General features: G+C 47.6%; 1 protein-coding gene across 29 annotated transcripts in view; it reads left to right on the plus strand.

Moving 5' to 3' along the window:
• Window positions 1–13,581, plus strand: part of NCOR2 (nuclear receptor corepressor 2) — a 511,248-nt gene that overhangs the window by 347,787 nt on the left and 149,880 nt on the right. For all 29 annotated transcript variants that reach the window (XM_075898492.2, XM_075898501.2, XM_075898481.2 and 26 more), the window contains one exon: window positions 1,614–1,712. In XM_075898492.2, the coding sequence (XP_075754607.2) occupies window positions 1,614–1,712 (99 nt within the window). The remainder of the gene's footprint in view (window positions 1–1,613; window positions 1,713–13,581) is intronic.

The raw sequence follows: 13,581 nt of genomic DNA on the forward strand, positions 1-13,581 counted from the left end.
AAAAGCCATCAAGAACCAAGAGATTTCTAGTGCTGGGGAGACACTGAAAGAGCCCAAACTCCCTGGGCGTATTCCTGATTGATCTACATCTAGGGGCTTTTCTGAGCCCCAGTAGTTGGACAAGCGGAATGAGTATTTGAAAAGCAGCCCCCAAAACACAATGAATTAGCGAGTCTTAACTAGACTCGCTAAATCAAACTCTGGAAGGTTGATCGCAGCAGTGGCGATCTTCTATTTAAAGTAGACAAAGGCTTTAGAAAGCTTTGTGAGCACATGGCCTATGAATCAGCAAGACCTTCCCAGTTCTTCCCTGTCATTAAGCCAGATGTGTCCCGCCATGGCTAGTATAGTACTACCTGCCTGCTCTCTATTCCAAGTAATAGAAACATCTTGAAATTTGAGTTACACTCTTTTACTGTGCAGGCTGTAATTGCAGGATTGAGCAGATCCCCATATCTGTTGGGAAGGGAGGGAGGCAGGCAGAGATGCACAACATAATCCACTAGTTATTTACATTTGTAATAGTTTGTAGTGATTTTGGAACAGAGAGAGAGAGAGAGAGAGTGTGTGTAAATAAGTAACCAGGGCTATGGAAAGGGATCTAAATAATACCTTAGACAAACCAGACTCTCTATTGTAAACATCTTCTCTCTGCGCGACTACAATAGGTGTGACAGCAGGTAATAGCCTTCCAATCAACAGAGCCCCCTCTGAGTTTACGGAGCTGCTCACTGTGTGGCTGCCTTTTGTACTAGAGTGCCATTATATCCCCCGCCATCCCACCCTTCATTTTTTCCTCCTGTTCTCTAATGTAACTGGCCCAGATGTTGTTGCTCTAGGCCTGTGCCTGCCCCTTAGCATTGTCACTGGAATCCAGGCAACAGCTTCTGAATGCTGAGGACTCAATACATCAGCATGACAGTGAAATGTGTTCAATCCAGCACATGTAGTGGGTGGAGACAATGGTGGCTGACAGTTATATGGTGGGTTATGTGGTGCATAACTACAGCTAAAGACAATAGACGTGTCTCAGGCTGCTGGGGTCAGCCCTCCCATCCTGCCCAGCACCAAACACAGTGTCGAGGAGAGCTGTCCACACCAAAAGTGCTGTGCAGTCATAGGGGCAAATAAGGATTTAGATTCAGTTATTACTTAGTTACAGATGTTGCTGTTTTTTCTCTTTTAATTGTCCATGCCTGACTTGCAGTAGCTGCTGAGGGCTCCCACACTGCCAGTGCTCTGTTTGGGATGGGGCGCACTTACAGAAAGGGATCCCAGCTCACCACTTTACAGTTTGCTGGGTGCTGAGTTTGTGATATGCTGCTGATGCCCTGAACATAGATGGGGGCTCAGCCTTCCTCCTCACTCTTTTCTGGGCTGATTATTTCCCCTAAATTGCTGGGCCCCTACCAAGCTCTCAAGGGAAGGCCTGCTTCTGTCTGGGTGTGGGAATGTTTTTTGCCCTGCAAGCCTCCAGTATTCCAGGGAAACCCAGCTGTCTTAGGGCCTGAAAACATGTATGCGTGCACAAATGCACATCTCTGGAATCCTTCACCCTGACAGAATGCTACTGTCAAAACTGCTGTGCTCTGTAGCTCCCTTTGTCGTTACAGACGGTGGCAGACTGCGTGCTCTATTACTACTTGACCAAGAAGAATGAGAACTACAAGAATCTTGTGAGGAGGAATTATCGGCGACGGGGAAAGAATCAGGTAAGAGGTGGAGACCGGATGCACAGGACCTTTTCTCCTCCACACAGCAGCAGTCCTTTATTGTCTTAGCCCATGTGTGTCAGGTTGAAGTGACATGTGCCACATCTTTCCTCCTGAACCCGGGGAGTGGGTAGCCTGGTTGCTGGTTGGAGTGGCTCTTCCCAGTAAGACATCAGTCTTGGAATTGAGATGTTCTTTGGGGCCTTTTCATGCTCAGTGTTTCACTAGATGCTTGACACTTAAGAGGCGTCACCTGAGAATCGGTGATGTTTATATATTCTCCTCCTTCACAGCTTGTCAATAGATGTTAAAAAGAAAGACTGTTTGAAAAGGGACTGTTATGTCTGCGAAAGGCCCAGAAACTGGAGTTCTCTGCATACACAATAGATACAGGCCTGGAAGGCTGGGTTAAGGTATGCAACTCCAGCTACGTAAAATATGTAGGTGGAGTCAGTTTACCTTAAGCCATGCTTGTTGATGTCTTTACAGAGGGAGGCTCCTATCAGCTTCCCTCACCTCTCCTGACTGCCAGGAGTACTGGCTCTGATCAGAGCCACCCTCAGCATTCGATTTAGCAGGTCTTAACTAGACCTGCTAAATCAAATGCGAAAAGTCGTGGGCTCAGTGTAGGCAATACAACAAGTTTCCCTGAGATGTCTTCCATTTCCACACTCTAGGGACTGCTAGCCTTATTAGTGAGAAAAATATTCAGTCTTCTTGGGCCATTTAGATTTTTGCCTCCTTTAGAATGTCTGCAAAGGTGACCGTTGTCATAGTGGATTTGGTAGTATGGATCCTTGAGGTGGGTCTGCTTGCTCTTTGGAGTCTAAGCTAAGACCATGAACTCATTTCGCAAGACAACAGAAAATAATTGGCAGTGGTGTGTAGCCACTGCGTGCAGTCAGCTACAGGCCTAGATTTGAGCCAGTCACTTTATCTCTGCAGCGGAGATTTTCCAAGCTGTCTAAGGGAACTGGGTGTCCATATCTCTTAGGCCACGTTGACCATCTGAGCCCTCATTTTTAATCCAGTGAATCCTGAACCCTTAGGAATTATTCATTTCACAGATGGAGGAGTGTGAGCAATGAATGCAAGGGAGGGGGATCTATTTAGATAATGTAGTGTTCATGAAGGAAAAATGGCTAATACCATGTTCTCTTGTCCTACCCACATAAATAGTTCATACTGATCCCTTGCCACAAGAAGAGATTCTGGTTGGAAGGCAGATAGGTCACTTTGCCCCGGTTTGACTTCCATGGCATTTGGACATTGGAGAAGTTCACACATGGTGAATACCAGAGGCTGGCCCAATTTTCTCTTCTTTTTTTCAGACTTAGAAATGGAAAAGCCCTATTAAGTGGTCAATCTCCTTGCAAACACAAGATGGCTCCTTGCAGTACATTTTATAGCATCTTTTATGTTACATCCCCGCAACTAGGACATGAGGATGCATTTGTTTCTTGTTAACATCGGCACTAATTCTGATTTCAGTGTTGAGTTGAGCAAGTAACAGGCAGAGGGAGTGAGTGGTAAATTACCACCCTCATAAATGTGCGCCTGTGTAGCTTATGCTTCCGTTAGTGTATTTTGTTAATATTTCAGGTTGTAAACTCTACTGAGTTACAAAACACCCCACAATTCACGAATGGGCCTATGCGTGCTCACTAGAAGTCAGGTCCTGTCATTGTGGAGGGCATGTGAATGTGGAATTTGAGAGTATTGATTTAAAATAGGAGCATCAGATCAGAAGTCCTGAAGGAGTGTGTGGTATAATCAAACCTTTATTAAATCTGTTGCTAGCACAAGTACCCAGGCGCGTGTGAGGCAACTCACAGAAAAAGGAAAGTTGCATGGGCTGGATCTTCCATTGGTGTAACTTGGTGTAGTTCTGTTGAAATCAGTGTGTAGGTTGATTGTTAATGGTTGCCAGTGGGGCTGCACCCTTTGACACCAGCTGAGGACCTGGCCTGGCTGCATACACTGGAGAGTTGCAATTGAACAGCTGGCTCCTGCAAGTGGATTTGCCTGGGCACAGCCTTGCCACCAGTTTGGCCCAGCAGGGCTTCAAGGGAATGCCTGATTAGCTGCATTGGTCCCACCCTAAATTCAGACAAGACACCATGGGTGAGGGTCCTCCTCTGACAGAGGAAAATTGGGAAAGGGGTGAGGAAGGGCCAAGGTAACAATAATAAGATCAAGGTGTTACTCAGTGGGCCCCTGGGGGCAGCCCCTGATGCCCATGCGGATGCCTGTGCAGCGTGAGGCATGCTCACATCTTAGTGAGGTCTTCGAGTCGCCCCCATTTATTGCACTGGCCAGGGGAGGGAGGTTCTAGGTAGGGCTCAGTCAGGTGATCTGTGGCTTGGCATGCCAGGGATGGGGGAGGAGAAGAGGTTCTGCCTACACTTGGGGAGTGATTCCCTGCTGGAGGAGACAGACGTGCTAGCTTATTAAATACAGATCGTAGCCATGCTGGGAACCACATCTGAGACCCTGAGCACATACCTGGGACGGCTTGCCTCTTGTGCCACTGTGAGTATGCTCTGATTTAGGGAGTGAGCGCCCTGAAAGCTAGTGTGTCTGTGTCTCCTCTTGCTGGGTATCACCCCATGCACAGAGACACCTGGTGTGAGCGCATCTGAGTGGCAGAGGTGTCAAAGGGCAGCAGGATAGGAGACCATGGCTGAGAGGGAAATCGTGCCCAGCTGTGGCAGGTGGGAGCTGGGCACCTTGTTCCTGTTAGCTCCCTTCAGATTCCCTGACTTAAGCTTTTGCAAACAATTTGTCTCCTGGCAGCCACCCTCCCCCTGGCATCTGGGCCAGGCATGTTGGAGGTCTTGGAGTGGGAGTAGACTGGGAAGGTAGCATGGGCCTTCTCAGGAAAGGGTTCTTGCCTCTCGAGCTCACCCATTTTCTGGCTGTGAGAGCCTCCATCTCTGAAGCCTTCAGAGCCCAGCACTGAATGGGTCTGCTTCCCCAAGGTTAGCAAGTAAGTGGCTGGTATGGGAGGGGTCAGAAATTCGTGCTTTAGGGATAGTCTCCATTTAGATAAGTTGTGTTCTCTTTGAAGTTGCATTGTGTTTAGAGCTGTGTTTGGCTGTGCCTTATTCATTCAGATCAGGGTTGTTTATCTCTATTATCCTTGTCCCAAGGAGCCCTAGTCATGAACCAGGCTCTATTGCACTTGGTGCTGTACGAACAGACCAAAAGACAGTTCCTTGCCCCAAAGAGTTTACTGCTGAAGTCTCAGACAGGAGACAGCTGGCAGCCACAGGTCCAGAGGGAAGTGGGAAAGCACCAGGGAGCAATGAGACAATACAGGGTCAGCATGAGAATTTGTGCTCTCGGGGCATAAGGTTTGCAGGAGTCTGCAGCTATTTGAGCAACAGGAGAAAGCCACCTTCTAAACCATGTTCGTAATGAAGTCCACATTCCACCTTGTTAAGGGTCAGGGATGCAGCTAACGCACTGAACTTGCCCTTGTATATGGAAGAGATTTAAACACAAGAAACTGAGATTCGGTCAATTTAAAACCAAAATAAATTTAGTTCTTCTGAAGGAGAGCATGTAGCTGTATTCTGATACAAATCACATTTCAGCCAGAGCTTTCGTAGCTCTGTTTATCCTTTGGAGATGGAAAGAGTAGTGAGGTCTCTCTGCTTTGTGGAATGAAAGGAGTTCACGGAGAGTTTGAAATAACTGAGATGATAGAAGCTATTCTAGTTTCAAGACAGTTGGTGTAGTCTAGTTATTAGAAAATAAATGCTAAAAACTCCCTAAGCAACTTTGCTGATTGTCTCCTAAAGCTGCTCCTTACTGCTGAAATACCTTTGTTGTGATCTGTGACTCCACAAGACACTCTACTTCCAGCTCACGTAAAAAAAAAACCAAGAAGGTTTGTGTTCTAAATCTGAATGGGACCTCAATGATTGGTACGTTTTCTAAACTAGAAGTGAAAGGTGAATCAATCTGATACACTGTCATTCATACTCACCCTTGACTAACACACTCTCTAAATAACTATTTGAATTCAGTTTTAAGAAGTCACGCTCCAGTTCCCCCTGGTCTTCAACACTGGATCATTTAACAATTTAAGGACAATTCATAATTCTGAAGTTACAGTCTTAATATCTTAACCTAAGATAGAGTGCAACGTTAACTACATACTAGTTTTGTTTTGTTTTTGTTTGGTCTGTTTTTGTCAGGCATTCTTCAAGCAGCAAGGTTAGCTATTACACTTGAGCAAGTGTTAACGAAGGATCTTAACTTCCCAGATACCTTTTGGAAGATTATTATATAATATGTGAAACACAGTATATCCTACAAGTTCTTAGCATGATTCAGAAAGTTGAGAAAACAACTAGTGGTAATCCATTTTGGATCTGCTTTTAACCAAGAGGAAGGAATTAGTTGCAAATGTGAAAGGGACTGGGAACTTGGGAGGAAGTGTTCATGATCTGACAGAATTCAAGATTCTAAGGAAAGGAGGACATGAGAACTGTAAACCAAGGATAATGGACTTCAGAAAAAGCAAATTTTAGCCAACTCAGAAAAGAAGTAGACTAGCTTCCATGGAAAGACCAATTCGGATGAAAGGGGGCCAAAGGTGGCTGGCAGTTCCTAAAAGGTATAATACTAAAGGCTCAACATCAAGCAGAGGAAAGATAAGGAGAGCCATTGAAAACTGGTGTGGCTGCACAAGGAACTTTTAGCTATCTAAAGCCCAAAAGAGATCCATCCTGGAAATGGAAGGAGGGGCATGTCACCAAAGAAATATACATGGGAATAGTGTATGCATATAGGGAACAAAGTCAGGAAAATTGAGGCAAAGAAGGAGTTACTGCTGGCAGGAAATAGTTGAGACAAAAAGAAGAGATTTTACAAATAGTTTTGATGGAAAGAAAAGGAAAGGGAAAGGGAAAGGAAAGGACAAGTGATATGGGTCCCTCTGCTCAGTAGAGAAGATGAGTTAGTAAGGGAAGAAGGCGGAACTTCTCACTGCTTATTTGCTTCAGTTTTTACACAACAAAAACAGGTGACCAGATGATTAGTAAAGTTTTCATGAACAATAAAGGAGAAGGGAGGCAGATCGGGATAAGTTAAGAACATGTCAGAGACCATCTGAGTAATGTGAATGAATTCAAGTCAGCAGGGCCTGATGCTGTTCACTCGAGGGCACTGAAGGAATTAGTTAAAGAAATCTCAGAGCCACTGGCAGTAATATTTGCAACTCATAGATGACAGGAGAGGCCCTGGAAGCTTGCAGCAGGGCTAACGGGGGCCGTGTCCAGACTCAGGGGTTCTTTTGAAAAAAGTAGGCTACTTTTTTCGAAAGAACTTCCCCTGTGTCCAGACTCAAGCTGCGTTCTTTCGAAATTATTTCGAAAGAACGCGGCTTTTCTTTCGATGGCAGTAAACCTCAATTTACGAGGAAGAACGCCTTCTTTCGAAAGTTCCTCTTTCGAAAGAAGGCGTTCTTCAATGTAAAGAGGCCGTCTTCGAAAGAGAGCATCCAGACTCGCTGGGTGCTCTCTTTCGAAAAAGCGGATTTCTCTTTCGAAAGATCCGCCTGCAGTCTAGACATAGCCATAGTGCCCATCTTTAAAGAGGGAAAAAACAAGACCAGTTTGCCTGACCTCAATACCTGGGAAGCTACTAGAGTATGTATAAAACATTCAGTTTGTAAATACCTGGAGGGCAAAGGGGTGATCACTACTAGTCAGCATGGATTTTCCAAGAACAAATCCTGCCCAACCAACTCTTGACTTCTTTCTTTGACATGGTAGTTAGTTCAGTGGTTAGAGGGAATGTGGTGGCTATAGTATACCTGGATTTTAGCAAGTTTTTGAAACAGTCCCACATGATATTCTTATCAGTAAGGTAGAGAAATGTGGGTTCAGTGGCTCTACCCTTAGGTGGATATGTAATTGATAAAACAATTACAAACCAGGAGTAGGTCTCAGATGGGGTTCCACAAGCATCTGTTCTAGATCTAATCTTGTTTAACATCTTTATTATTTACCTGGATTTAGGAATACAGAGCCTACTGATCAAACGTGCTGACACAAAGCTGTGGGGAGATTTGCCAGTACGTAGCAGTGCAGTGCTAAAACTCTAAGGCTGTGTCTACACTGGCAGCTTCTTATGCAAGAAAACGTCCACACTGCCATGTGCGAGCTGTGCTTTTGCGCAAGAGTGCCCTTGGCAGTGTGGACACGCTCTTGCGCAAGAAAGCTCTGATGGCCATTTTAGCTATAGGACTTTCTTGCGCAAGAAATCCCTGCTGAAGCGTCCACACTGACCTCTTGCGCAAGAGCTCCTGTGCAAGAGAGCTTACACCTGTTAAAAAAGAGCGTAGCTCTTGCGCAAGGAGCCGTCTCTACTATGCCGTACTGTAAATTTTCTTGCGCAAGAGTGGGCAGGCAGTGTAGACGCTTTGCGGATTCTTGCGCAAGAACGGCCATACTTGCGCAATAACCCGTTAGTGTAGACATAGCCAAAGGGATCTTAAATTGGAGAAGTGGACTATAGATAACAAAATGAAATTACATAAAGATAAATGCAAGGTGCGATACTTAGAGAAGAAAAATCAAAGGCACAAATACAGAATGGAGGATACCTAGCTTGGCAGCAGCACTTCTGAGAAGGCTCTGGGAGTTGCAGTAAGATCACAACCTCAATGTGAGGCAGCAGTGTGATGCAGTTGCAAAAAAAAGCAAATGTAGTTTGCAGTTGCAGTAACAGAGACACAGCACACAAATCACAGGCAATTGCACCACTCTGCTCGGCACTGGTTCGGCCTCAGTTGGAGTATCATGTCCAGTTTTGGTCATCAATATATAGCAAGGATGTACAGAACCTGGAAAGCGTCCAGAGGCAAGTGACAAAGATGATCAAAGGGCTGGAATGGAAATGAGCCCCAGCCTTCCTCCAGCCAGTCGGAACATGGGGGAAGGAGGCTCAGGCAGTGCACCGCTCATGCCTTTCCCTGGCTGGCTGTGGCATGCTTACTTGGGGGGACAGCAGAGAGGTGCGCTTGCACCCTTTGCACCCTCCTGCATACGGGCCTGATTCCTCAGTTCAAATTGCTAATTGGAAATCTGCCTGTATTTGAAACCACATTCAGAAGCTGTTCTCCAGCTTTAACCCTGTAGTGCTCTGGAGAATCGTGTCTACCCCTATGCTGGTAACTGAGGGTCTTCCCACAAGCCTTGGTGAGAAGGGCAAGTATGACTTGCAGTTACCTCCCAGAAACAGGTTGGCAGAGGTACTGTCTTGTATAAATTGTATTGGACCAATCTGAGTTGGTGAGAGAGACAAGTTTGCAGGCTACACAGAGCTCTTGTTCAGGTCTAGGAAATAGAGTGTCACTGTCAAATATAAGATGGTTTAACATAAATAGTTAATACATTTTTCAAAGGACCACTTAAGATGCAGTGGTCCCTTAAAAACTCCCCAATCATAGACTAGTTAAGGGAGTCACAGATTGTTGTAATGAATCATAAATCCAGTGTGTCGGTTCACTTCATATTTTGTAGCATCTAGCAAAGGTATGAATGTAAGATCCTAGGCTCCTTTTTTGCCGCTGTTGTGCAGGTTTCCTTTGAGGGCGAGGTTTGAGGGATCCAATATGGTAGCTTTGTGAGGCATAACAGTTTCAGAGGCATTTCCAAACCTGCTTGTACCTTCCTGCCCCCTCTGAGCAAACTGCAACAGAATCAGATACCACCCAAAGGGATGGTCCCCTCACTTCCCGTGGGAGTAGAACATAGGAATGAGATGACAGCAGTGAAGAGGGAATCACCCCTCAGAAGTGGGGGGGATGGGCAGAGGCTGTCAGTACCAAGCTGTGGCTGAACAACAGCACCTGCAAGAGCTGAAGTGGCCCCTCCTGCAGCAACTCCTATATATCCAGGCGGCAAAGGGCCCAGGAGTGGGGCACTCAGCTCAGCTGGGAAGAGGAGAAGATACATTCTTGGGCCTTTCTTGCTACAGCCAGCAGCCCCCCCAGCCTGCCCAACTCCCCATCCTGGAGAAGAGTCTGCCCTGGGGACAAGGGGCTCTCATGTTATTGCTGCAGTTAGGAGGACACTAAGCAGAGCAGCAAGCCCTCCACTCCTCTCGCTATGAGACCTTTGAGACCTGGACTCAGAATGTAAGGCTTAGAGGCCTCCCATTTTTGCTGTGCATAGTTAGTTAATACCAGGGGTGGGCAATAATTTTTGCTGAGGGGGGGCCACTCCAAGAATTTGGAAAGTTGCCATGGGCAACATTCTTCATATTAATGGAGGAGGTGCGGGGTTTGGGATGGAAGTTATGGGCAGAAGGGAGCTTGCAGTAAGGGATTGGGGTGCAGCAGAAGGTGTGGGGTCTGGGAGGGAGTTTGGGTGAAGGAGGCAGTTGTGACCTGGGTTAGGGAACATTCCTGCAGGGGTCAGGGGAGTGAATTGGGGCAGGGATTGGGGTGCAGGAGCTAGGCAGAGAGTTTCGGTTGTGACCGGGGCAGGGGATTGGAGTGCAGGACCTGGGAGGGGATATGGGTGCAGAAGGAGGGGCAGATGGTTTGGGCTGTGACCTGGGGCAGAGGTTTGTGGTGCAGGCTCTGGGAGGGGATAAGGCGGCAGGAGAGGGGCAAAGGGTTTGGGTTATGCGAGGTGAGGGGGGGGGAGGGAAGGCCTGGGGTGCCAGAGGCAGGCCCTGTCTGGGAGTCTTTCCTGACTCCCAGCCCCCTGACTTCCCCCACCTCTGCACTGGCTGCAGGAGCCATGAGGTTTTTGAACATCTAGGAGTCTGAGCGGAGGAGAGGGAGGGTGCTTTGCAAGCTGACTCTTAAGAACAGGAAGCTCCCGTTGGCCGAAACTGGCCAATGGGATTGTGCTGGAGGCGGGAGCAGTGTGTGAAGGCTCGTAGCTGTTACAACAAAGACACACAGCAGTTTTTCTCAGCAGCATGTGGGGAGGGGGGCAGGCAGGGCATCTGCCTGAGGCTCCTCACTGCATCCCTGGGCTGGAGGGTATTTTATTCAGGCTGGTCCATACTCTGCCCCAGCCCCACCCACAGAGCTGGCTTTTCATACATACTGCAGGAGAGCCGCATGGCATGCTGGGAGTTGTAGTCCTTTTGCCTCCCCTGCTTCCCTCCCAGATGGTGCGGAGGGATGGAGGTGGGACTGCAGCTCCCAGAAGGAAGGGACCCTTCCCTTCAGTGCCAGCCAGGCATTGATGGTGGGTCCCATTCTTTGTCATCTCTAATTGGCCCCTGCAGCTGGCAGCCAGCAGAAGGGGGCAGCTGCTGCTTGAGTCTGGCTGGAGATGCTGCAGCCTTCCCCAGCCCAGCTGGAATTGGTACCATGGAGAAGCATGGGGAGTTGCATTCGCAACCTTTGCACCCCCCCTCCCCCCCGCCCATATGTACGGGCCTGCTGTGGTTCTAGGATTCTGTGAATGTTTTTACCTTTTTCAAAACCACAGATTTTTAATAAATAATTTCATCATCGGGGTGGGGGGGGGGGGAGTCGACTCTTGCTGCTGATGCTGGTTGCTTGGCCCCGCTAAACCCCAGGCTCCCTCGGTTGGGGAAAGAGGTGGGGTGGGAGTGGAGCAGTGGGGCAGGGCAGAGCAGGAATGGGAAGGTGGATTGTCCTGGGGCTTGGGGCAGCGTTGGAGGAGCGTCTTCCACAGGCTGGCGGGAATGACATGTGGCCGATGGTCCCCCTAGCCTTCTTACTAGTTGCCTTTGCATGCAGCCTACTTATTCTGGAATAAAGCATGTTTCATTGTAGGATCAAGTGCTTAGCTGGAGGATATACTTGAGTAGTTACATTAGGAGTTAGTCTACTATAGCTGTTATGGTCAGCTTTCCCCAAGCAGATAAACCCTGATGAAAGCATTCCTTTGGTCTAACCCAGTATGGCAATTCTTATGTTCCTCCAACTACAGGAAGGAAGGTGGTGCAGCACCGGTGGGGGCAGTGTCAGGATGTGGTAGTTTGTCAGGCTGTGTAAAGTCACCAATTGACTCAGACAATGAGAAGGAGCCTGTGATATTTCTCCTCACACTTCATCCAAAGTGTATCAATCAGGCTGTTGGCAATGGGGTCACTTTCATAGATCAGCTGCTAAATAAGCCATCTGTCAAGGATGATTCAGAGGTAAATGAGGTCATCTGGCTAAGTATAAAACCCCCCACGCTGAGTCCCTGGGCAGGCCCACAGGATATGCTGTCATGACTCTCCTGCTTGGTGTTGCAGTCAGCACTCAGATATTTCACAGTGAAAGAACTGCTTCCTCGAAAGCGTCAGAGCTAATGAACAATCTGTAGCCTCGCAGTGGATGGCAAAACAAACTGCCCCTCATAACAGCGCAGGAGACCACAGCTGTATTTTCCCCTATGTAGTGACTTCTGAGCCAGCATGTTGTTGTGATTAAAGTAGGGAACTGGGAGCCAGAATTCCTGTACCAAAGCCTGCCAGTGACTCACTGCATGACCTTGGCCCTTGGACAACTTGAATAGTTCACGCCAGCTCTGAGATACATTTTCCCATGCCCACCCTCCCCAGCCCGCTGCCAAAAAAGCAGTTGCATTATTTTTATTGAGTGCCGTCCCTCACCCACAAGAAACCCATTTCTTGTCTCCCGCAGTCACTTCAGTAATGTGAGCGAACAGCACAAGCTCTTATCTTATAAACATGCTGTTCTTTTCACGTACACAGGCTGTTAAACTCGCTATTAAATATCTGCAGCAGAGACATGGTGTATCTGGCAAACTTTTCTTACGTTGATGTGTAGAACTCCCATTTATTGGATTGGTATATGTAAGGCGTGTTGGAAGTTCATGTTTCTCACCCATCTCACTGACTTGTGCCATCAGTACACTTTCATGGCTCAAGATTGCTTAAGGGGTGGAAGAGTAAGATCCTTGCATAAATCAGTGTAGCCAGTCAGTAGGAGCACTGCTGATCTGTATCGGACAAGGATCTGGCTCTAAGATCAACAAGTTGTTTACATGAAGAATATGCAGCATCTAGGTACAGTTTGATCCTCCCTGATCCGGCATCTAGGTACAGGTTGATCCTCCCTGGTCTGGCACCCTTGGGACCTGATTGGTCCCAGACTTGGGAATATGCCAGATCAGGGAGGTCAGTGTACTCGGGTCACCACATTTTCCCCTGGATGCCTTGCTGTTGCATGGGACTCTGCTCTCACTTCCATTAAAATCACAGGACTGAGGGATCCACATATCTTTAGAAATCTGGCCCACAAATCTTAAATTTGTCTTTCCTCAGTTACCCCGATCTGTTTTTCTTTCTAACACTTCATTGTTACATAGGAAGAAGTTTGCAATAAAACAATGTCAGACTGATAGTGGAGCCGCGAGTCATCCTGTGAGCAGTACTCACCGTCCCTCCACAGCAAAGCATGGAAGTGGGACATGCTGCCGTTAGTGGAAGCACATGCCTGAAGTGGAGCACGCGCCTGAGTGCCTTGCTGTACCTGGACCACAAGTCATGTCTACCGCTAACGGGACTGCATCTGTCAAGTTACTTGTGTGAGGAGGGTTGCAGGGCAGGGAGGACCTCTCTGAACAGCTGGATAGCCCCGGCCTGGGTTTGGTTTGATGATCCTCACTCGAGTGCAGACACATAAGCGCTCTCAGTAGGAAGCAACGTGCTCAGGCCTGAGTCCCAGCTCAACGTGCTTTCTGTAAAGGCAGCGAATCCTCTCACATTGGAGTGCGGAAATGGATCCCACCCTACCGGCCACTTGGGTCGGATCCTGCCTCCTCCTCATCCCTCCTCCTCATCACAGCGACACATTTCAGAATTTTTAACTGTATATTGGTTGTAAAAGTTACTTGTGGACTGCAACATG

This window comes from Pelodiscus sinensis, chromosome Z (assembly GCF_052426305.1).
Source record: "Pelodiscus sinensis isolate ZL-2025 chromosome Z, ASM5242630v1, whole genome shotgun sequence".
Taxonomy (NCBI): Eukaryota; Metazoa; Chordata; order Testudines; family Trionychidae; genus Pelodiscus; species Pelodiscus sinensis.